Source organism: Candida tropicalis, assembly GCF_000006335.3.
Source record: "Candida tropicalis MYA-3404 genomic scaffold supercont3.7, whole genome shotgun sequence".
Lineage (NCBI taxonomy): Eukaryota > Fungi > Ascomycota > Pichiomycetes > Serinales > Debaryomycetaceae > Candida > Candida tropicalis.
In genome coordinates, this window is record NW_003020059.1 from 603,109 (window position 1) to 627,956 (window position 24,848).

The window sequence follows — 24,848 nt, forward strand, 5'->3', positions numbered from 1 at the left end:
CCACTAATACATTTAATGCATGCTTAGACAGGTGGATACATAGGGAAGCTGATATATCTACTGTGTTTCAGTTGGAAGATATAAAGAACCCAACAGTGAAAAACGAACGAACTTTATTGAAATTATTTTCGGAATTGAAAAACAAAGAGAATAGAACAAAAAGGGAGAAAGAAATATTTGAAAATTCCAAGTTGAAAAAAATCCCGCCTCCTTCAAATATAAAGAATTTTGCTCATCTTTTAAATTATATCCGTCATACGGTATACCTTAAAGTAAAATTTTTAATTCCAGACATCCAACTCAAAAATCATGTCCATCAAGCATGCTCTATGATCCAAGATAAAGAATTTCAAAGAGTTGCTTCCAATGCAATTGAATTAGATGGTGAGATTGATCATCCAATACAGTTTGGTATCTTGGTAAACTACATAAACAGTGAGATACCTAAGAGAGAAACCAAAGATATAGTCGCCTCAATTACACAAGAATTAGAGGATGCAGAAAATGAAAAGGTTGCCTTGACAAATATCCTGATATTTATTAGTAGATACCAAAGAGATATCGATACACATATAAGCAATATTAATTGGATCGAGATGTTCAGAGCAATCCATTCCAAGTATCCATTAGCTTATCAATTAATTTTAAAAAGGATTAGTAATCAAGCTATCCAAAGTGAATTAGAATCTATTAGTTTTGCAGTGATGTCCACCCATGAATTAGCTTTGGAGATAGAATTAGATTATGAAAAGGCCTGGGTAGAATTTACCAAAGCTTTTCAAAAAGTAAATAAACTCACAAATGGGAAATTCAACTCAAAAGGTACAAAGAAAGGAGATAATAAAGACAAATCTCATAAATCACAAGTGAAGAAAGATGGGAAGAAATATTCCCCGTACTGTAATATCTGTGGGCTGAGTGAACATAATTACCGAACCTGTCCCTTATCAGAAAAATTAAGTACCAAGATAAAGTTTAAACAAGGAAAGTACAGATACATTCACGATGAACTGAAAGAATTCCCACTTGAACGTGGGGAAAATTTGATTGATAAATTTAAAGAAGTTTTGGAGATCACTGGGAGGCATTGAACGTCAAGGTTCATATAAAGCATCTACAGCAGAAATACATCACGATGTAGACGGTAACACTAATATTCAGAACTCAGAAGAAGATGATCTTGAAGTTAATGTTCTGGCAATTAAAGGAATAGGAAAACAAAAGGGCCGGGTCGAAACAAAATCGTCGTCTAAATGGAAGGAGCAAAGGCTGTCCACCCACAAGCTTAATAAATTAAATGAAGAATTGAGAAGTTACCAGAATGAGAGACAGAAGTCAGACCCCACTACCCCATTACCACAAAAGGATAAGGAGGCTGATACTGATTTTGACGTTGATGTTGATGTTGATGTTAATACTAATAACGGTGATGATGCTGCTGATGATGGCGATGATGTTGATGATGTTGATATGAAGGGAAATATGGGTGATCCAGATTATATTCCTGAAAACAATTCAGATTTAAAATTCAAGCCTTCATCACAACAGATAGATAAAGAATTAAAACTGTTACAAGAAAATGATTCCATCATTGAACAAAAGGTATTATCTGATTATCTACAATCAAATGATAACAATTCAAGTGGGGAGGAATCCAAGGATCAGGAAGAACAAAATTCAAAACTCCAAAAACATCCAGATTTTGTAATTCAAGAATCGAGGAACGATATTGCAACAGAAAATAATGATGTTGCTAGAAAATTGAAATCAACTGAAAAGAGGACACGTAGACAAAGAGTCAGTCAATATTATTTAACGACTGCAGACAAAAATAAGTTGTTAGAAAAAATCCATGATAAAATGCAAATAACATTAGAAGCAAAAGATCTACTTGGTTTAAGTCCAGAATTTAGGAGCTATATAAATAAAAGAACTAAGGCTATATTGGTAGATCCATTGAAGTTAAATAATAGGTTGGAATCAAACTTAGTGCTAACAGAAGAGACAGAAGGGACTGAACAAGAAAATTTACTTGAACTAGCAAGTTTCGACATTTGTGAAGAAGGTCAAGATGATAATGAATCCGAAACTGATGATGAATCAGAATATAAACTTGAATCTTTTAATGCTAGTCTTACCAGAGAAGATGAAGAAATCTCAAAACCACTTATAAAATTTAAAGTCCAGATAAAATCAAAAGAATTAACAGCCTTGTATGATCCAGGATCGATGGCAAATCTAATATCAAGAAATGTTGTTGAAGAATTAAAATTAAAAACACAACCATTTTCAGCTGTGATTTCTGGGATTAATCCTGGTCAAGGAAAAATCAAAGATTTGGTCAAAACTTGGATTAAAATCGGTTGCCATGAATTACCAATAACATTATTAGTACATGATAGTTTACCCTCTGACAGGTTGATTATAGGGATGGCTTTTAAGGATAAAACCCATTTTGAAGTTGTCTATGCCGATGCCAAATCCGATGAAAAGAACATCCAATTTACTTACAATCAAGTTCCAATCACTTACAAACTATTAGACGAAAATTTAGGGATATTAGAATCTTATAATTCCGAAGTGATAGATATAGATGAAAAGTTAAAATCGATATTGGACAAATCCATTTTCGATGACGAAGAGAAGGCATATTTTATGGAAAAGGTTCAAGAAGTTAAAGAAGTCTTCCAACTACATGAGAATGATATCGGTAAATTTAAAGGTGACGGTTTCGAACCAATTAAAATTCCCATTGGAGAACACAAACCTTGGATGTTAAAAGGGTACCCCGTTGGATCAAAAAGAGCTGAGATGATAGATTTATTACGAACTATGTTAAAAACAGACCAAATTGAATTTGCTGAAAACTCTAAGTATCGGAATCCAGTATTCTGTATACGGAAGAGTAATGGTAGTTTAAGATTACTCTTGGATCTACGTATCCTCAATGAATACATTCCGTTGGAAGCCAATATACCACCAAACATACATGATATCATATCAAATTTAGCTGAAGGTGAAATTTTTAGTAAGTTCGATATCAGTAATGCATACTATCAATTGGAGATCCTGGAGTCATCTAGAGATCTTACTACTTTTAATTCACCAATCGGTTGTCTCCGCATGAAACGACTCCCGCAGGGTTTTCGTAATCTGGTATCTATCTTTTCAGGAATTATGAATAAGATGTTGCAACCTATGGCAAAGGAAGTGTTCTCATTTTTGGATGATATTTGCATCCCAGGTAATAAAAGAAAAAAGCTGGATCCAAATGCAAATTTTGAGCATATTGATAAAATTATAAGATTATTTACTATATTAAAAGATCATGGTTTAAAGTTAAATGCAAATAAGATAGAAATTGGGAAGAGTTCCACTAGTTTTTTAGGATTTCAAGTTTCGGAACAAGGGGTTAGACCTCTAAAATCAAGATTACAAGCACTAGAGGAGTTACCACCGCCTACTGACATTAAACAATTAGATCGAATCATCGGAGTATCAAATTATTATCGATCTTTTCTACCTGGACTCAGTGAAATATTAAAACCTTTGTATCAATTATTAAATAAATGTCGAAAAGAAGGAATCAAAACTATTAAATTGACTGATGAAGAACTTTTGAATTTCAATTTCTTAAAGAAATCATTATTACATGGTCCACACATTTCAAGTATGAAAAACGATAGGAAACTACAACTATATACAGATGCTAGTATAAGTACTTGGGCTTGTGTATTACAACAAGAAGACAAGGAAGGGAACAAATATCTCATTGATTGTATTTCAGGCGGGTTCAAGAATGCTGAACTGCGTTATACTATTTATGAGAAGGAAATCTTCTCCATTTATTTAGGTTTAACCCACCTACAATATCATTTTCTAGATTACCCAGGAAAGATTGAAGTGTTCTGTGATAACCAATCAGCTGTTAAATTAATCAATGGTCGTCTCGACAATCAGCACCAAGTTAATCGACTCTGGAGGTGGTTAAATACAATTAGAAATTTTGACATTGAATTAAAACACATTCCCACTGATTTAAACATCCTAGCGGATACATTCACCAGGGTTCATAATCCAAATAAATCAATTTTGTTATCTGAGGATTTTTATCAAGCTATTGATGATTTCAGACTGAAACTAGAAATACAAGTGAACATTTCAGAAATAACGAATGATTGTTTCAAATACAAAAATTATAGCTTAAATGCTATTAAACATTATCTACAACATCTTCAAGTCCCCGAAGAATATCAAACTTCTAAGAAAATTCGACAGCAATTTATTTATCGAGCAATGGAATTTTACATTGCTGATGGAAAGCTCTACAAACTTGGTTCTAAGGGTCAATTCTCCAGATTAGTAGTGATGAATGATACTGAATTATTCAAAATTTTTGAAGTGGCTCATGACCAAGGGGGACATATGAAGATTCATACCCTTTTTGATAAATTGAATCTTCAATTTTACATTCCAAATTTATACCAAAAATTATTAGCATATATATCTTCCTGTGAAACATGTCAAAAATATGATTCTCCAACAAAAACACGGGATTCCTTAAGAATTACAAGACCGGGAGGATTATTCCAAACTGTCATTTGTGATTCTGTTCACATTGGGGATTACTATTTGGTTATTGCAAGAGATGAATTTTCCTTTTGGGCGGAGGCAACGGTGTTAGACAGTTTGGAAGCTGAAAAGATTGCTGATTTCCTTTATAAAGACATACTTTGCAGATATGGCATGGTGTCTAGATTCAAGAGTGACAATGGGAGTGAATTTAACAACAAAATAATTGATAGACTTTTAAATTATTACAATGTGGAACATGCAAAAAGTATTCAATTCCATCCAATGGGAAATGCAATTAGTGAAAGAGGACATGTTGCTATAATATCATTCCTAAAGAAATTACCAAAGGAATTGGATTGGAGGAAATACTTACCCACTGCTTTAAAAACTGATAGGAATACCGTCAAATCTACCACTGGATTTACTCCTCAATATCTTCTATATGGATACATGGGTTATACAAGTTTAGATTTGCTTTGCGAGAAAATTCCAGATGATAAATTATATACCCAGGAAGAATTATTTAAATTTAGGTTTCAACAACTACAGTTTAGGGAATCACAATATCAATCAGCATATATTTCAACAGAAAGAAACAGATCCAGATACAAACAGATAGTTGATAATAAGAATGAGTCAAACAAAAAGATTGAACCAGGAGATTGGGTATTGGTGTATGATAGACCATTAAAGAATCCTTTTGCTTCACATGCTAAGAAACTAGAAGAGAAATGGGCAGGTCCATATAAAGTTGCAAGTCGTGGTGATCGGATTTATTGGCTTGAAGAACTTGATGGTACACTCATGGGAAGACCATATTCTAGGGAAATGATAAAACCATTTATATCACGAAAATGAGACCATTGGAATACGGAATTTATGGGTTTTAAAGGTTGGTGATTATTTTTAATGATAAGTCACCAGATTGGTGATGTTGGTTTTGAATGATGTTGTTATTATACTAACCCCGGGGAGCCTGTCACAGGGTAACTGCACTTGACGTAAAGTTATTGTGTTTGTTACAAATCTGTGACAACGAGTCGAACAATCCTAAATTGTTAGAACTCGACAAGTTATGAATTATGGTGGTTATTTAACTAAAGTAACATTAAGATAAATTAGTTGGAATTTGTTGAATTGACAAATTAGTGGCAATAACGTGAGATGACTATATGCAGGAGCATTAGTTAGAGAAACTATTTAAGTGAAGAGAAAAACAGATTATTCTTATATATGACTTTTATAGAGTATCGACGTTTAAGAGTAATTATCTGATTATACGATTTACTAGATTTAGACTTAACTTAAGTGAAGGTTCATTATAACAACTAGCTTAAAGTAACATTCATTCCCGTAGTTGGTATCATTTGCTTTATCAGAAACCCTTTTGCCACCGCTGATTATTGTTCAACTTACGTTATATTAATAACTGCGTTAGTTGCATTTCCTTGGATCACTTAACAGTTTAGGGTTTTACTGTGTGACACCATACATAAAGGTGTTTTCTGAACACTTTAATAATGGAATTGAACAAGATAGGACGGTTTTCACTGACGTCTGGATGGTATTAACGGTGACTTTTCTCACAATTTCAGGCCGATTTGGGTAGCTTGGAATGGTGATTCTGGTGACTTGATTCTGTAATCTTAGTGGTGGTTGTAAAAAATTTAAAAGAAAATACAGTTGGTTCCAATTCATTTCCTAACTTCATTGTAACAATAGTTTGATTGTGCATTGCTAACGTTGATTCAAAGTAGTGTAGTTATGTAGATGCCTATTTGTTCATAATATTCTGCAGAGTGTGATCATAGGCCTGAAGCCCTTATTTGCAGGTAATAAATAAACGTTTGACAAAAATACTCCACTAGTAAGAGCGCCTCTCAGGTTGCAAGTACGGCGAAAAAATATCACTCAAGCACGAAAATCTGAGGGTAACAACGCCCTACTATTAGTTGCTCCGCTAAAATATATGCGTTTCTCTTTGAAAAAGTGCGACTCAGAAACACAAACAGAACAAAATGAATGACCTTATTCATCGTTCTTGGGATGCTTTGGCCAAGCTTCGTGCGCATTTTTCTTCCACTTATTGGTCGAATTTCTATCAGTTTCCCTACACTTTCTGCTAAACTTCAGAGCAATTAAACCTCATTTATTAGCATAATATACGCACGAACTTTCTCGCACCTTGAGTACTAATCTGAATGTTTGTACTTATTATCAAACCGGCATTTTTGACAAATATTGACCAGTGATGAATGTCAATCAAGGTGGTAATAATGAACTTCAGTTGAACAGCAGATTGCAATATCGCTGAAATATTCTATGATGATTGGGGTCTGTCAGAAATGATAATGGGGCCAGTAATGGGTCGTAGACAGCATACATTTCTAAATTCCGGAGCAGTATTTAGGTTTTCTCTTAATTAGTTTAATTACTGATCTCGATAGGGACCAGTTCTAATGGAAATAGTACTTGATTCGCGGGTCAATTATTGTCAATGTAGGCTGCTTTTCCTGCCAAAACCAAACTTGTTACTGCCGTTAATCTACTTGTATCTGTAGCATCAAGTTCTAAATAATCAGACAAGCACTAATTGATGAAATGGACTGGCAGTCAGGCCTCTAATTAAGGTGAAGACACCTGTTACGAATTGATGTGTTCTACTAAAGGAATGGTCTCTGGGCGCTTAGCTGTTATATTCTTGACTCTTCCCAACTTAACTTTATACTATTATGTACTCTCCTCAAAGTTTACTGCGCTATGAAGTTGTGTAAACTGGTCTACCATTATTTAGTTATATTACATATATGGTTAAATACTTATGACAGGAACACACTAATATAATTCTCGATATAAATTGCTTCTTCAATCATATCTGTATTAATGCTTAAGTTTGCGATGTCAATTTTGTTCACATCCACTTTTAGCATAAGATGATCAAGAGTTAGAAGAGGAAATACCGAAGCGATTTAATACTGAAGAGTATTTAGCGGACGTTTGAATTAGAAGTTTGGGCCAGAGGGGACTATATTTTTAATTCCCAACCGAAGTGCCTGCTAATTACTGTAGGATTATTGTCTCAGGTATTCTAAGTGAAGATAAAATTGTTCGATATAGAAGCTAATCTTTTGAAACTAATATCTTTTTTGACTAAAGTACTTGGGTTTCAAATTGTTGTAGTTGAGATTACCAGGTACATGGGTATCGTTGGCTTCTACTATCAGAGTATTAATTGAGAAATGTTGGCACAGCAATGTCCCCAACATGACGAAGGTGGTCTTGAAATAGGTCTAGCAATGTTCAGTTTTATATGAATTTTCGGCAGCTACTGCCATCCGGTTATGACTCCAAAGGATGCGCTTAGGAGCAAAAGAGCTATCTGAAGGTGACCAACATCTGAACGGGATATGTAGAAGAGCTACGTAGAATAATTAGTGCTAGATAAAATTCAGCAAGATGTATTGTATTTGCGACGGTGGATTATACCTTGGAGTTAATTGCGAGGACACCGAAGAAAATGTCTAGTCCGCACAAATTCTCTTGTAGTTTGACCTCCACTCCATGGCTATGTTGCTATATAACGGTACCCAAAGTTGCCCTAAACCCATTCAGAATGTAGTTAAAATAGATTCCCATTACCGCATTGACGTTCTAAATTTACTCAGCGTATTGCCATTTCTACTTCAGTTCACCCATGGACTGCACCTCCATTAAGATTTAGTGGTGGCTATATTATCTAGAATATAATCCCAATTGCTGTATTGACTAGCAGTAATGGGTGGACTGGATTCGACTATCCACTCCCGCATCGAACATAGATTCTCACATCGAAATGTGGTAGTAAATTTTTATGACGGAGAGAAAAGGTCGCACTGGCCACCGTGAAATTTTGTGTCCTACGCCCGAAGGAGTCTCTGAGTTTACAGCAAAGCTGATTGAAAATGTAGTAGAAGTTTCCAAATTTGTCAACATCGTTAAGTTTTTCATTTCTGGAAGCATAGTGAAGTTTCCCGTTTTTTGAAACATAGCGAGTTGTCACTTCTTGAATCGTAGTGAAGTTGCCACTTTTTGGCGATATAATGAGGTTTCCCACCAGAGAATTAACTACAATATATCCTACAAGAGCAATTATTCGACACGAAGAGGAATGCAACCTATACTTCTGTTGCTGCAAATTAATAGAAAAGGATTTACAGATTGTATCCGTTATCTTTAGAAAAACTAATTGTTCACAAGCATAGACAAGAAATGCATAGATCTACTTCATCTACAATTGCCCTAACCAGCTGTAATTTCTTCTAAATTTTTTACAACCACCACTGAGAGTACAAAAAGGAGTCATCAGAATCACCGTTCCAAACCACCCAAGTCGGCCTGAAATTGTGAGAAAAGTCACCATTAAAACCATCCAGACGTCACTGAAAACCATCCTATTTTGTTCAATTCCATTATTAAAGTGTTCAGAAAACACCTTTATGTATGGTCAGTTCACCCCCTTTTTGTGTTTGATACCTGCGTCTGTGTCTGTGTTTCAATTCAACGCCCTTAGAAAAAACTTTTGCTACAGCCGAAAATACATGAGCAAATTACCCGAAAAAGTGTAGGGAACCACCACAAGAAAGTACCCAAAATTTGATTTCAAGCAAGAGATTGGTGAAGGAAAATGATGCAGTATAAATAGCTACTTCTAATTGCTGAGCTGGCATTTGGTATTGTTGGTCTCCACTAAGAGGTTCTTGTGTGTTGCAATTGACACTAACACACATATGAGTACTCCAACTAGACAGCACACAACATTTTACAACACCATAATAGAGACACACACGTCCATTGTGTCTCCTTTTGTCCTCCAGCAACCGTAACCAGGTGCTAATCTGTAATTGGTTCATTTAGAGGAAATTCCGCGGTGGTCGTGCAAAGTGGTGAATTTGTGTTTTGGTAGCACCACTAAGTTGTCTACTGCTAACAGTACAGGATCACAGAGGTCTGGAAACAGCGTGAAATGATAATGGAAACGTATACGCTGAACTTAGTGTGAGTTAATTTTGCTACGTGTTACATTGTAGTTACTAGATATGTGTGTGTTCTATTTGGTGTGTGTTTTCTGTATAAATTTGCAGCAAAACACCATCAAAATTTTCCATCAGTTTGTATTTTGAAAATTAGTGTACTTGCAAATTACGTTCATATAATACGAACTGAAGTGAGGAATAGAGTATAGAAACAGTGTGAGATACGATCATACCATAAATAGAACCAGCATACCAGAAAACACGTCAACTAGCTGGATAACAAATAAATTTACTAGTGCATATCAAAGTGTTTCGCAGTGTAACAAAAAAAATGAACAACAAGCATAACAAATATCGAGCATAACAAATAAATGCCATATCAAATAAATCAGCATACCAAATATCGGGCATAACAAACACACAGCATAACAAATATAGAGCATGACAAACAAATGACATATCAAATAAATAGCATAACAAACAAATGACATATCAAATAAATAGCATAACAAATAAATGTCATATCAAATAATATACATAACAAATAAACAACATATCAAAATAGTCAACGTATCAAAATAATTAGCGTATCAAAATAATCAGCATAACAAACAAGTAGCATAACAAACTAGTCAGCGTATCAAACTAGTCAACATATCAAATAATCAGCATATCGAAATAATCAGCATATCGAAATAACTAGCATATCGAAATAGCTAGCATATCGAAATAGCTAGCATATCGAAATAATCAGCATAACAAAAACACCTTTGCTATGCCAGGAGTTTGATATGATAGAACACAAAGATCTTTTTGTTATGCAGCTGCCCCACTCTTTTTTTGTTATTCCAGTAGTTGAGCGCTTTTATGTTATTCTTCGTTAATGATATGCTCCTCCTTGAAGGGGAAGCCAGGCTTTGTGATCTATATGTAAGACCCTTTCCAACAATATGACCCGATAATTTCCCACTTCCGGGTCAGCAGTGTTCCGGTATCCTACGTAATACCTCTCATATTTGAATAACTGCATTCTAAGTCTTATTCAGTCTCCATATGCCTATACAAATATCTTTGCTGTGTTTGGCAATAGTTTCCACACGTACAATTAGTTGTAGAATTTTGCGACACGGAAAAAGGGCGACAGTCGTGCGACTTTCTGATATCTCCGCTTTTACTTTTACTTTTCCTTTTCCGCAATGTCGCGTGGTAGCTAAAATGTGTGTTCCGACATTACCTGAGTGTCAAACTTTTTTCTGTCAAAAATGTCTTATATCGGATAAACCTTAAAATGTCGCATACAAATTGTGTCGCCTGTCATATGTGTCGCATGGATACACATGTCGTAGAAACCAGCGACATGGTTGATGCGACATGGTTGATGCGACATGATAGATGCGACACGAGATACGCGACATGATAGATGCGACACGAGATACGCGACATGATAGATGCGACATGGTACATCCGACATGATATGCGCGACATGATAGATGCGACACGCAGCATTCAACTTGCGACAAAGGGTGCAAACGACATTTCATAGTGGAATAGACACCAACAATGACAATACCCAAGTTACTTGCAAAGACCATGAGATGACACTGATAGTGATCTATTTTGGTGTATGATGCTCTTAAGAACGTTAGTTGTGCCATTACCACCAATATAGTGAATTAAAGTTTGATATAATGTATGAAGAAACACTGGCATTGTACGTTGCATGTGTGTTGGTAGAATAGCAGAACGTGTGTTATCAAAAGGGCAGCCGATATACTAGGATCACACAATGGATAGCTGTATATACGTCTGCTTTATCATATGGTATTGTATGTAAACTTATACAGAAATAGATTTGGTAATTATTATGTCTAGTACTAATCACAGAGTCGTTGCTACAGCTTCTGTAGCTGCTACAACTGTTGCTATCACAGGTTATGACAACTCCATTAGTATTATAGGTTGTGGATCTTGAAAGTAGCTAATAAAGTACACCAATGGTATGTTTAATGTGTGGAATATTTGTCTTTATTTCACGCTTTAGTCCTGGTATCCTATCTATTAGTCTACATGTTGGCTATAGTCAATCTATTACCCTACTATCCATCAATTGAAGCCGTGGATGACTTGATAATGCATTGATAATTAAAGGGAAATTGACACCTTGAATTCATGATCTTACCAAACATATATGACTGCCTGGTCAGTCAGATTGAGGAGCGGTACTCCTACAATGATTTGGCAATTACCAGGCTATCAAGTGGACACCTCTGTCAAACATTGACTTACTCCCCATGCTAAGCACTTCCGACCGTCGACACATAGTTCCGGTCATACCCCAAGTCCCTTGATGATTGAACTTTAGGAAAGCTTGCAACAAGATGACGCATTCAGGGTCGGTGAATCACAAAACTCTAGATACAATCACCGGGCATATCATATATGATCCAGCCCAGCATAACATACAGGGTTCACCGAGCATACCATAAAACGTTGGAAGAGGCATAACAAATAAAATTCAGCAGAGCATAACAAAAAACATTCGAAAAGGCATATCAAATTAGTTTCGGCCGAGCATAACAAATAGGGACCACCAAGCATAACAAATAGGGTCCACTGAGCATATCAAATAGGGACCACCAAGCATACCAAAAATATATTCACCCGAGCATATCAAATTAGCTTTACCCGAGCATACCAAATAAACATTGAGCCGAGCATAGCAAACTAATAAAGACCGAGCATAGCAAACTAATTTCGGCCGAGCATATCAAATTGGTTTCACCCGAGCATATCAAACAGATTTGGGCCGAGCATAACAAGTAAACAGGTCCGAAGCATAACATAAAACTCATGAAGAAGCATACCAAACAAGACGTTGGCATACCAAAGAATAATGTATGGGGCATACCAAAAGAAAAGCTTAGTCAAAAATGACACAAAACCAATCACCACGTGACTCCATGGGCAAACCGAAACTGAGATCCGGAAACTTGTAAAGAGGGCTCTATGGCATAGTTGCCATACAGCAGACTCCCTCATCTGTTAAAGCGATCCAAAGAGATGCGAATATTTTGTTTTTTTTTCCGTTTACTAATAATAGTTTCTCTGGCTGATGTCCCGGCTTGTAGTTAACACATTGAGAACAAACGAAACACATTTAAGACTTTTGCAGTCGAACCATGTTCCAGGTTATGTTACTAAAGAGTCAGCTTCTTTGAATTAAGTCATTCTACATTTGAAAGTCTATACAGTCTATTTAGTCACTACTGAAATACTTTGACACCCCACGTACCGGATATGGTGTATCTTCATTATTAGTATTTCTAAAACTGATATCGTCTAATAGTTCATCAAAGACACCATCGTTGACAGGGTACACTTCAGATCTAGACGCTACAACTTCTTTGGAGCCGTCTTTGTTTTGTTCCTCTGGAATGGAATCGTTGTCCCGATACGTCATCTGATTGGAGAAACCTGCTGATTCGACTAATGGCGTGGAAAGCTCCTCGGTAGAGTTCATGAAGGGGTTAACCAACTGGGAATTCCCGAGCTTCCAAGACAGAACTTGGTCACTTTGTGAAGCTAATTCATTGCCCTGTTGTGTAAGACTATAATCAGATTTCTGGTACTCTTGCATGTAGGTCTTTTCTAGTGGTTGAATTGGGTACAGTTCAAGAACTGTTTTTCCATCTTCCTCATCCGCATGTTCAAACCCTTCTTCCATATTCATGTTGTCAAGTATCAACGGAGGTGGCTGCTTTCTTTTTGGATGATATTCTAGATTATCTGTAAATGATCTCTCAGGCAACTTTCCAATATTGTTCTTGGAGGTAGTCTCCTGGTATGGCAAACTGTTGGATCTAATATTGTTATGTCGAGGAGCAGATGGAGTAACCGAACTTTGGCTCTCAATGGATTTCAATCTAGGTTTATAATTTGCAAAGTCTTGTTGGTAGGTGCGTTCAACCTTGTTTGCATGGGTATCCACATTTGAATATGTCAAATTTTGACCGTTATATCTATCTCTCAATTCACTCAACCTCTTGCTTGCGATGTTTGGCTGGTCGTTGATAGGAGAGTACACATGTTCCTCCTTTTGGTTACCATATTGAACCCCCAAGTCATGTGTCGAATCAGACCTGTTCTTCATATTACCCAACGGGATAATGGATTCCTTTGTAGAGTAGTCTTGAGTAGTGGTTCGGTAAAAGGTTTTCGAGTAGTCGTTGTAATTTGGAGGATTTTCTCCCAACACCGGCAATTTGGCAATTCTCTCTTCTGATAGAATACCTTGTTCCAACAACACTGTCTTCGATTTATGGTTCAAACGGACAGCATTCTCAATGTGATCATTCACTATGCTACAACAGTAGTCCTTGAATGAATTGTAGTTGTCCTTTTTCAATTGAACTTTCAATGGAACATAGCAGATCATGCCAAACAAAAATCGAAAGAAAAAGATGGCATAGATGAACACCGACAAGCACATGAAACTAAGAATAATAGACAAGTACAAGTTGGTCTTTGCGATGTCTTCAATGTTCTGGAGAATGTTATTGTTCAACTCACCACCAGTGGCATAGTATCGTAGCGTCAAAACATTGATGACTTGACGCGGAGTATCAGCAACAAGTATCTGGAGAGCGTTATCCAACTCGTAGTAAGTTAGAAAGCAGCACCAATCAAAAAAGCTTCCTTCGTTGATGTTGTTCAACAAGCAAAAGTAATCATAGCTCCTGATAGAATACACCTTCTTGGCAATGGAATTCAAATAGACCAATGCTATGTTCTTCGTCCTCAAGATATGAATCGCCCACATCCAATGGTAGAATAACAACACAAACTGAAATATTATACAGCCAGTGAAGATCCATTTGGCAATGGCGTATGCATAGGGTTTGTAGTCATCTGTGGCCCATTTGTGGAAGACTAAGATGTTTAGACAGGAATATACATCAGTGGCCAACAATGCAAACGACAAGAAAACCAATGTCCACATGTAAAAATACCAGAAGAGCGTGGAGCAGTTATAGTTTCTGAAGTTGTTGACCTTGATAACATCAAAAGTGGATACATCCAACTGGTACTTCTGGATCTCCTTTTCCGTATTAAAGTGTTCTTTCCTCGTTGTAGATAGGTGACTATATCGTTTGTTACTCATTATCAGTATGTGTATATAGTTATATATATAGTAAAGAACTAGCTATTGGCTTGTATGGATGTCCTGTCTCCACGAACTCTGGTGATCTTCTTCTAGTATTCAAAAGAGTGTGTCTTTGATTTGAAGTTTTTGCGGTGCCGTGTCTGCAGATTTAAAGTTTGCTGAAAGGGAAGAGTGCAAGGATGGAATGAATCTTCATGCTTCAACGAAAAATAGGTTTTATTTGCATGTACTTAACATTTGCAGAATTACACCCAACAACTGTTCGTTTTCACACGCAGCTGCAACTCTCTCCTTATCATTTAACTGTTTGTTGACTTGGTTCTCCAGCTGATGTGTACCCTCCTTGATTAATATCCTAATTCTATATCTTGGAGGCAAGCTTCTATCCAACCTAACTCTTATACCCAAACCAATTAAGGTAGCTAAAGAACAATGAGTAATGGTAGGTGTGATTCTTATTAACACTTCAGATATTCCTTCTTGTGTATTAGTCACTTTAATATCAGACAAGTTTACTACCGCAAGCTGAGCCAACGTTAAAGGGTGTTCTGGATCAGAAATAGAAGCTATAAGATCAAAGATTTCCTGTTCATCTATTGGGTCATAATCCTCAGGATCAGATTCCTCTTCGTCAGATGCAAGATCACTTTCAGCAGATTCCTTGGGATTCAATAATGACAAGCAATCAAAGCGGGATACGAGCTGTTTCTTTTCTGCCAATTTTTCTTCATTAGAAGACAATCTAGTTGGTAAACTGGATACATCTATGATTGTTGGGTTTGCGTTAATGGGGTCACTCATCTTTGTTTGTATGTGGTTTTTTGTACAATACAATGTATGTCGAGGTGTGATTCATTTTTTTTTTTTTTGAATTTTTAATTTTTCCTTTTTTTTTTTAATCTGATATCAAATTTGCCACAGTTGCACGACTTCCAAATGAAATGAACTTTCTCTGTTGAGAATAAAATTCTACCAGTACCGAGTATGTCCATGGCAAGAGAACCAAATACCAATCACTACCAGGTTTAGACATGGAAAATTACCACTCTCTGTACCTACAACTACTTCAACCTTTTATACGAGTTCACTTTTCAGAGGAATTGATAGATTCCGCAGTACTGGACAGACTTACAAGACTGTTTAACGCACACAACGTGACTGGGAAAGTGTGGGATAACTGCATTATTAAGAACCGTCTTTCAAGAACCAAGTATATCATCGAGTTTGACAAACCAAGTGAAGATGTACTAATTCCATCTCAAGAATATAGCAAAAACGAACATTCTGTGTTGTCGCCTTTCAACAAGGACTCAAGTATTTTCCCGAATGGGATATTGATCCACGAGTGGTTTACAAAGTACGTGAAAGAGTTTCCGTTTGCAATGATATTTGTGTGCAAAATCAACGGTCCAGATACCGACCATCAAATAGTTGAAAAGATCTCCAAGTTGAAAACAAAACTTTGGTCAATTGATTGTAAATTGACGGTTATCCTAACATCTTCAGAAGATGTTAGCGAGTCGAGACTTTCTAATTTCAGACAAGAAACCGGCTTATCTAAGCTCAATGGTCTTGTATATTTGCGCAATTTTGAAGATACATTGGCAAACGACTGTGATACCCTTGTAGATATGGTATTGTCACAATTAAAGGACGCAAGCAGTGCATTTTATTCCAACATAGAGCATAAAATCAAACAGAGAAACAAGAAGTTTTATTCATACCCGAAGGTTAATGATGTCGATACTTCTATTGAGTTGACACCTAAATTTTTGGAAACGAGGAATATAATCAAACAAGGAGTGATGCTTCAATTTATATATCCTCATAATCTCGAACCTGGTATAAAATTATTGGAGATTGGCTACCAAAATTTGATTACGATCCTAAACTCAACATATGCAGTTAACTTATCTCAACATGACAACAAAATAATAGCACAAATCAAAGACTTGTTGGATGTAATTGCTTTTCATATTGTTCGTGGGTATTTCTCGTTGGAGGATTCGTTGAAAGCATTAAAAAAACACCAAACACATATTCTAAACGTAGTCAGTGTTATGAATGAAGATAGTAACTGGATTTCAGTTCAATATGAGTGGTTGGCACAACTAATGTCACTCGTTCCATATTCATTGATCACAAGTTTAAATAGTTCATCATTGTTGAAACTGAATACCGGCAATGTCATCAGTTATTATGGTGGATTACAGTTACCTGAATTTGATGTTGCAACAAATCCAGGGTTGGTATACATGAAAGCATATGAGAAAAGCCAGTTTAAGGATAAGAGAATACAGTTACTTGGTAGTGCTATACAAGAGCTTGAATTAAACCAAAATAATGCATTGAACCTGAGCCTGATATCCGGTTCCAACAATTTGAATTCCTTAATTCTGTATATAAATTGGTTGTTAGCAGAAGAATTGTATACAGATAACAAACTCCGAGCCAGTGACTACTATGAGATGGCATACAGTTCTTTTGGGGGATATAAATGGTCTAATATTTCACATTTAATATTGGAAAAATTATTGCACTGCTACAGTTCTTCAGGGAACAAAAGAATGGAATTGAATGTAATTTTAAAGTTGTCCACCATACCATACATGTCCAATTTCGATTTAGACAAGTATACCGTGAAGAATGTATTTGATGAGTCACTCTTGAACATTGATATTATCGATTCTGCGGTTCATAACTTATTCAAAGTTGATGTATTGTTGATCAACAAAGAGATGAAACACGAAATCAATGTACATGATGAATGTATTTTACAAATTGATTTGTCTTCTAACTTGAACAAGAACACAATAACGTCCTTCTTTCCAGAAGAGACCAAAGTGAGAATATTCATCAACCAATTAGATATCAGCTTCACTAGAATCGACAGTGGATTAGGGGGAACAGGCTTCAAAAATGTCTCGATTAGCAACGATTTTTCCAAGAAAGGGTCCTTTATCAATGAAATGTCGGGAGAGCAATTAGAGACGACGTTTGTGGATTCTGCCAACTTAGAAATCGACATCCCACGAAAAGTGTTCCATCATGAACAGAAAGCGTTAAGTTCGGGAAATTTTCAAATCGATGTGGTGAAGTTGCAAATCACAGTGGAAATAAAACATCAGGACCACATAATAAACTTGAACAAAATTGAACTTCATAACGATTTTACTAGCTCAACATTGGCCAGTTTTCAAGTTGATGATCGCAGAAAAAGAAACATCAGGCTAGAAGGACCAAGCTCACAGATCAGAGTTTACCCAGTAAAACCCGACATACGAATTAAACCAATTTCCCCAATCACTTGTTACATTCCCGGTGAGAGATTGGCCATTCCATTTCAGATTGAGTATAAAAACAGACATTTGTGCAAAGCTGGTCAGCTCATTGCAAGTATTAAATCTGGCGATATTGCGACAAGTTGGGATTCACAAAAGGATGACGAACCTTTGAATTTGGAGACTTTAGAAGATGGTTCTCATACATTGTACTTGTATACTCGAGAATGGAACCAGGAGTTTATTAATGTTGAATTACAAACTGTACTCGAACAAGAAAGCACCGAAAACGAGAAGACAATCTACGACACTGCGAGTGTATCAATTCCAGTTTTGCCAAATCCATTTAGTGTAAGTTTTGTGGTAATGCCGACTTACCGTGAGAGGGCTGCGGATATGCCGTCACCATTTATCTTGCCATACAAATCAGATCATAACATGCCAATAGCTGTACGATTATGGGAGGGAAAACTTGATATATTTGATCAGTATAAAGAATTTATGGAAGATGCAGCTGGAGAGAAGTTGGAGATCGTTTCTGTTGACTTTCAGTTAGTGTCCAAGAACCCCGAGTTATTGGTCGATTTAATTGACACCCCAAAGCTGTATGCTCAACAGTTTATAACTAAGAGCAAAAGTGGATTCAGTCATAGAAATGTTGAAATTTTGAGCTCTGCTGTTATCAAATGGAAGAGAAAGAACAGTGACCTGGTAGTGGAATTTCAGACCCCTGAATGGGAAATTAAATTGCCGTTGTCGGAACCACGAGTACTATTGAAAGTAGAAAAAGTTGGGGACATCTACGGTTTGCAATACATTCTAGAAAACCCAACACCTAGGATATTCACATTTACAACAGAACTATCTGGCTTTGAGCAAGGCTGGAATTTCGAGCAAGATGATAGAAATGTGATACCGTTTAGGCAGAGTGCATTCCCAGTGTTACCGTTCAGTAGACACCATATGGGTTATTTTGGTCGGTATGAGACAGATGATGAAACAACTACAGAGAGCTTAAGTTTGATTAAGTTACCAACTTTTAAAGTTTTTGACGTGCAATATAAGGTAGCACTTCCAACAATTCCCGTGACTACAAACATATTGATTCGTGACGGTAATTTGTATATTAACAAATAGTAGTTCACATATAACTAATAACAAACTCTAGAAAGAAAATATACATTGAATACTTCAAACTCTAGAAAAGAATAGAATAGGTCGTTCAAATCTAATTTCCATTAACAGCCAACAATTCAACTTCAAAAACCAAAGTTTCGTTAGGACCGATAATTGGAGGAATACCTCTTGGACCATAGGCCAAGTCTGATGGAATAGTCAAGATAGCTTTAGTACCCTTGGAAATTTTTGGGACACCACCTTTGCCGTAGTTGTTAGTTAAAGAAATATCCCAACCTTTAATAACTTGGCCAACACCGACGGTACAGGAGAATGGCTTGCCTCTTTTTCTTGAAGAATCAAATTCTTTACCGTTGAGCAACTTACCATCGTAATGGATGGTAACGGTATCACCTGGTTGAGCAAAGGTCTTGTTATCACCTTCTTGAAGGATTTCGATTTCTGGAAGAGTAGACATTTGTGATTTGAATACGCAATTGATTTAAAGTTGGAGTGAAGAAAGCAATACAAGAAGTGGCAATTTTTCTGTCTGAATTTTTTTTTTCTTCTTCTTCTTCTTCCTTGTCGCTTTGCCGTGTCTGTTCGTCCAGTGACCTACTCGTTCGTTCACTTTTCCTTTTGTGACACACAAACGTAAGAACATCGATGAGTATCAATATGTTCAAGAACAGACCATAAAGTGGTGGTAATGGTGGTGGAATATTTAACAATTGTCATTTAAAGCCGGTAACCACGTTTGTGTTGTTTCCAGGTGCAGTGGCTGATTGTATGATGGTCAGTTCTTCTGTCAGATCCCGATAAAGCTCACAAATCTTGTAAAAAAAAACAATAAACAAAGATTATTTACAATAGATCTATTTCAGAAACAAGAAACTTTCTTTTAATAACTTCATCATGATGTTAGTTACAGTATAGACACACTCACGTGACATTACATAGCCGTCGTATGCAGCACACCGGCATTAGATCAAGTTCTCGCTTTTCTTTCGCTTCACTTTTTTTTTGTTTAGTAAATTTTCATTGTCAATTTTTCTTATCCGTTGAACTGCCTTTTATAAACCGTTTTTTTTTCTTTCTTTCTGTTTGAAGAGATCCACTTGATCCGAGTACTACAACCACCTTCAAGGGAAATGTCTGACGTTAAAATTGAGATAGAGCGTCCACATACTGGAGCATTTACCAACAATGATATTATCAAAGGGACGGTTACATTGGTGGTGACAAGAGCAATTTCATTAAACTGGATCCAAGTTAAACTTGAAGGTGAATCAACAACACAGCTTTCTATTCCCAAAACTAACGGTAAAAAGGAAAAGGAAAAAGTTATTCAAGATGTTCATAAGATCCTTTATGATAGTTCTATTGTTTTCCCACCAGACAATATTCGACAAGTAAGTCAAGCAAAAGAGTTTACTCTTGCTCCCGGAAATTATTCTTATCCGTTTCAGTTCAAGATCCCCATGAATAATTCATGTGTTTCAAGGGGTGGAATTACAAATAAGATACAGATCAATAAAAACACTCTTGATGTAATGATAAACAATGGAAATTTTAATAGCGACTTTGTGAGGCACAAAGCTCAACAATACTACCAAGAGTTTGTTGCAGGACCTAATGGAGTAACGCAAAAGAATCCCTCCCAATCCCAACTTCCGTATCACATTACTTCGCAATTACCACCTTCCATTTCAGGTATGGGAAATTTTGCAACTATCAAGTATTACGTCAAGGTCACGTGTAAGAGATCATCGATATTCAAGGTAAACTTGCGTTCGTTTGAGCCGTTCACATTTTTACCATTGGAAACCGATCCTCCAAGTAATGAAAACGAGGAGGAGCTGTACAAAGAGGTGTTTGTGCGCAAGGAGGTTATATTCAAGAACAGAATTCCTAGTATCGTCGGTGTTGAGGTTCCACCCGGAGCCAAACCACAAGTTCAGCGAGTACCATCCCAGTTGGCACAACAAATACTACCGAAGAAACAAGGGTTTTTCCAACGATTGTTTTCTACTGATTCGTCGTCCAACATCAATTACAGCATTCCACAACCAGCACCAAATAAACAATCACTGACGTTCAAATATCCAAAGATCACGCCTGTTGATGTTTCATTTTCTTTTGAAGTTAGATTCAGACATCCTACATTATTAACTCCATCGAAAGTAGCACCGTTTAAGTTATTCCTCGTGTCACCTGTGAACCCAAGCACTTATTCTTTGCTGAAGTATGGTGAGCCCGAGGAGTCCAATGGATTGGGGGTGGTTTACTTACAGTATATTGCGGTCAATTTAATATCGACCACAGCTGTATCAGTTGTTGAGAGTGATTCAGGAACTAGTGAGTACCATATGGGTACTAATGTGCAAACGATTCCCATATGCAATAATAGCTACCCGAATTTGAAGTTTGATTTGATGGATGGCACTCGTAATAGAAATTCCCTGATTTCATCGTCAAAGGGGGGTAGTGGTAGAGGTGTTTATGAAGTGGAGATTCCAAAAAAGTTGTTTGCTAATTGTGTGATACCAGACCATGTTGCTCCTAGTTTCAGAACATGTAATATTGGGAGGTCGTACGATTTACTCATCAAGGCTGGTTTCACTGCAGAACCATTACAAGACGATGGGTCGTCAACTGCTAGCTCCAAAAGGATTAAAGAAGTTGAGTTGAAGTGCTCCAATATTAAAGTATCAAGTGGGCTTCTAGTTGATAATATGCAACAAATACTCCAGCGACTCAATGAATCTACTCCTCCTTTACCTGACAGGAGATATTCACCTCATGACTCCATTGCCGGGGACGATTTTACCAATGAAATAGAAGATAATTCAACGTTACCGAGCTACGACGATGTTGTAAGAGAAGAAGATAACCAAAGTGCGAGAAGAAGATATCAAGCATGAAGCAGTTGGTTCATGTTTGTGATGTAGTTTATGTAACTATATAGATATAATTCTGTAATTATTGTCATATTAGTATTAATCTGAGTTTAAACATGTAATTGCAACTGTACTATGAAGAATGGGGTTCATTCATTAAAAATATAAGCTTTTAATTTTTGACCATTCTCACACTACCCGTCATTCCTTTGCTTGCGTTTTGTCATCGGCACACACCCACTTTATTGCTATTTTTTTTTTTTTTTTTTTTTACCCTAACGAATGAAAAAATTGCCATTGCTTTAAAAGTGCGAAAGAAAGACAAAGAAACAAAGGAAAAGTTTTTCATCAAAATCACTTACAGGACATTCGACAAAGATCTATATCCCAATAATCATTGCCTATTCATAAGGTGTTAATCCATCAACTATAGATTATATATTTATTTTAAAAAAGAAAATTTTTGTTGAATTTGCTAGTGGGAAATGTCAGATAATTTCTTTATAAAAAACAAGACAGCTATTATTGTCACTGCATTGACTGCATTTTCTGCTGCTGGGGCTTATTATTATTATACTCAACAGCAAGAAACCGGATCAGTTAATAGATCTGATAAATCCAATAGTCAAGATTCTTCATCAACCAAGAAAAAGAGCAAGAAGTCAAAGAAATCAAAGTCTTCTCCAGAACCAACTACTTCTTCTCAAGATGATAAATCTACTGCCAGTGCTAAATATCCAACCGATTCACAAGGATTACCAGCATTGACTGAGGATGTTATTTCTAAATTGCTGGATGCCGAAAAAGAAGAATGGGCCATGCAATTGAAGGAAGATGGTAACAACGAATTCAAGAATAAAGCATACAAGAGAGCCATTGAATTCTATAGTGCTGCATTAGACTTGAAACACGACCCAATCTATTATTCTAATAGATCTGCTTGTTACGCTGCTTTAGAAGATCATGAAAATGTTATCAAGGACACAACCGAAGCTATCAAAATGAAACCAGATTACACCAAGTGTATTTTGAGAAGAGCCACTTCTTACGAAGTTTTGGAACAATACGAAGATGCCATGTTTGACTTGACTGCTTTAACCATTTACGGTGGTTTCTCTAACAAATCCATTGAACAAGTTTTGGAAAGAGTTTTGAGAAAGCACTCTATTAAGATTGTCGAACTGAAACCAAAGACTTTGGCTTTGCCATCTGCTGCTACCATTGGATCATTCTTTGGTGCTTTTGTCGAAGAATCCGAACCAGAGGGAATTAATGAGAACAGCGAAGGTGGCGCTAAATTCTTGTACGATGCTTTACAAAAGATTAACGCTAACACTCAACATGGCTACGAAGAAGCTGACACCTTGATCAACCAAGCTGTTTCTAACTTGGAAGATGAAGACCCTGTTAAGGCTGTTGCTTTAGAATATTTGGCTGCTTTCCAATTTTTGAAGAATGACCCAACCAGCGCTTTTGAATCTATTGAAAAGGCTATTTCTTTGAAACCAAGAGCTAGAGCTTACGTGTTTAGAGCATTGATTAACGCTGATAAATCATCTTACGATGCTGCTTTGAAAGATTTTAAGGCTGCTGAAGACTTGGACAGTGAATGTCCTGACATTTTCTACCACTTAGGACAATTACATTACTTGACCGGTGATTTGGCTAATGCTGAAACTAACTTCAACAAGGCCAAAGAATTACACCCAGACAATGTTTATGCATACATTCAATTGGCATGTATCACTTATAAGAACGGTCAAACTGATTTGGCCAATGAAAAATTCACCGAAGCCAAATTGAAATTCCCAACTTCTCCAGAAGTTCCAAACTACTATGGTGAAATCTTGGCTGATAAAGGTGACATCCAAGGTGCATGCAAACAATTTGAAATTGCTTCTAGATTACAAGAAAAATTAGACAGATTCTCTGTTGGTGCTTTACCTTTGATTAACGAGGCTACCGTTATTTCTAGAGAATCATTAGAAAGAATTGGCGAAGCCGAAGAATTGTTGACCAAGGCTTGTGCCATTGACCCAAAGAGTGAGTTAGCTAGAATTTCATTAGCTCAAATTAAATTGCAAAAGGATGAAGTTGATGATGCTGTTGTTTTGTTTGAAGAAAGTAGCGATTTGGCCAGATCAATTGAAGAAAAGATTCAAGCCACCTCCTTTGCTGAAGCAACCAAGATGCAAAAGAGAATTAAGAATGATCCAATTTTGAACAACAAGATTGCAGAATTGATGAGAGGCAGTGGAGCCATGTAAAGGAGCGTGTAATTTATGTCTTTTTTTTTGTCTTAAAGTTATTTTCGTTTCTTCTGTATATAATGCTAGTGATCAATTCAGGTTTCCAAAATTTGTTTTATTTTGTATATGTAGACATATATACATAAATATTAATAGTGTTTAACACACTCTAAAGCCATGATCTCTCAAGTCTCTTACGATGGATTACAGTAATATGAAAGAAAGAGCAAACAAGAGTAATAAGAAAAAAAAAAATAATACTTACCCCAGATAATTATGTAATAGCAACAAATATTGAGAAATTTCAATGCTATTTTTAGACTGGTTAGATAAATCAGGGCTTTATCTTGATTTTCAGCCCAAGTTAGGTTCAGAAGTCAAAGACCTAATCAAGATGTAGAAACTTGATTCGTATTTTGATACGTAACTACTGGAACATCACCTCATAATCTGCATGTGTTTAATTGACAATGCAACAATCCACCTCTATTACAATACACTATTGAAGAACAATAAAATAAAAGGGGGAAGAAGAGAGAGATGGGCCAAGG

The 24,848-nt window shown here is 36.3% G+C and overlaps 9 protein-coding genes across 9 annotated transcripts; 5 read left to right on the forward strand and 4 right to left on the reverse strand. All coding sequences in view use genetic code 12, as the record gives it.

The window, feature by feature from the left end:
• Positions 1-329: 329 nt before the first annotated feature.
• On the forward strand, positions 330-1,091 carry CTRG_05087 (uncharacterized protein; the record flags this gene model as incomplete). The annotated part of the gene is made up of 1 exon (XM_002550743.1): positions 330-1,091. The coding sequence occupies one exon, from the start codon at positions 330-332 to the stop codon at positions 1,089-1,091; it is 762 nt and encodes a 253-aa protein (XP_002550789.1).
• A 379-nt stretch (positions 1,092-1,470) lies between these two features.
• On the forward strand, positions 1,471-5,433 carry CTRG_05088 (uncharacterized protein; the record flags this gene model as incomplete). The annotated part of the gene is made up of 1 exon (XM_002550744.1): positions 1,471-5,433. The coding sequence occupies one exon, from the start codon at positions 1,471-1,473 to the stop codon at positions 5,431-5,433; it is 3,963 nt and encodes a 1,320-aa protein (XP_002550790.1).
• Positions 5,434-10,870: 5,437 nt separating this feature from the next.
• CTRG_05089 (uncharacterized protein) lies at positions 10,871-11,242 on the reverse strand (the record flags this gene model as incomplete). The annotated part of the gene is made up of 1 exon (XM_002550745.1): positions 10,871-11,242. One exon carries the CDS (start codon positions 11,240-11,242, stop codon positions 10,871-10,873), a length of 372 nt encoding a protein of 123 aa, XP_002550791.1.
• Positions 11,243-12,843: 1,601 nt separating this feature from the next.
• Positions 12,844-14,748, reverse strand: CTRG_05090 (uncharacterized protein; the record flags this gene model as incomplete). The annotated part of the gene is made up of 1 exon (XM_002550746.1): positions 12,844-14,748. One exon carries the CDS (start codon positions 14,746-14,748, stop codon positions 12,844-12,846), a length of 1,905 nt encoding a protein of 634 aa, XP_002550792.1.
• Positions 14,749-14,967: 219 nt separating this feature from the next.
• CTRG_05091 (iron-sulfur cluster assembly protein) lies at positions 14,968-15,552 on the reverse strand (the record flags this gene model as incomplete). Its single annotated transcript, XM_002550747.1, has 1 exon — positions 14,968-15,552. One exon carries the CDS (start codon positions 15,550-15,552, stop codon positions 14,968-14,970), a length of 585 nt encoding a protein of 194 aa, XP_002550793.1.
• Positions 15,553-15,782: 230 nt separating this feature from the next.
• CTRG_05092 (uncharacterized protein) lies at positions 15,783-19,169 on the forward strand (the record flags this gene model as incomplete). Its single annotated transcript, XM_002550748.1, has 1 exon — positions 15,783-19,169. One exon carries the CDS (start codon positions 15,783-15,785, stop codon positions 19,167-19,169), a length of 3,387 nt encoding a protein of 1,128 aa, XP_002550794.1.
• Positions 19,170-19,260: 91 nt separating this feature from the next.
• On the reverse strand, positions 19,261-19,626 carry RBP1 (peptidylprolyl isomerase; the record flags this gene model as incomplete). The annotated part of the gene is made up of 1 exon (XM_002550749.1): positions 19,261-19,626. One exon carries the CDS (start codon positions 19,624-19,626, stop codon positions 19,261-19,263), a length of 366 nt encoding a protein of 121 aa, XP_002550795.1.
• A 673-nt stretch (positions 19,627-20,299) lies between these two features.
• CTRG_05094 (uncharacterized protein) lies at positions 20,300-22,072 on the forward strand (the record flags this gene model as incomplete). Its single annotated transcript, XM_002550750.1, has 1 exon — positions 20,300-22,072. The coding sequence occupies one exon, from the start codon at positions 20,300-20,302 to the stop codon at positions 22,070-22,072; it is 1,773 nt and encodes a 590-aa protein (XP_002550796.1).
• Positions 22,073-22,533: 461 nt separating this feature from the next.
• TOM70 (protein channel) lies at positions 22,534-24,315 on the forward strand (the record flags this gene model as incomplete). Its single annotated transcript, XM_002550751.1, has 1 exon — positions 22,534-24,315. The coding sequence occupies one exon, from the start codon at positions 22,534-22,536 to the stop codon at positions 24,313-24,315; it is 1,782 nt and encodes a 593-aa protein (XP_002550797.1).
• Positions 24,316-24,848: the final 533 nt, after the last annotated feature.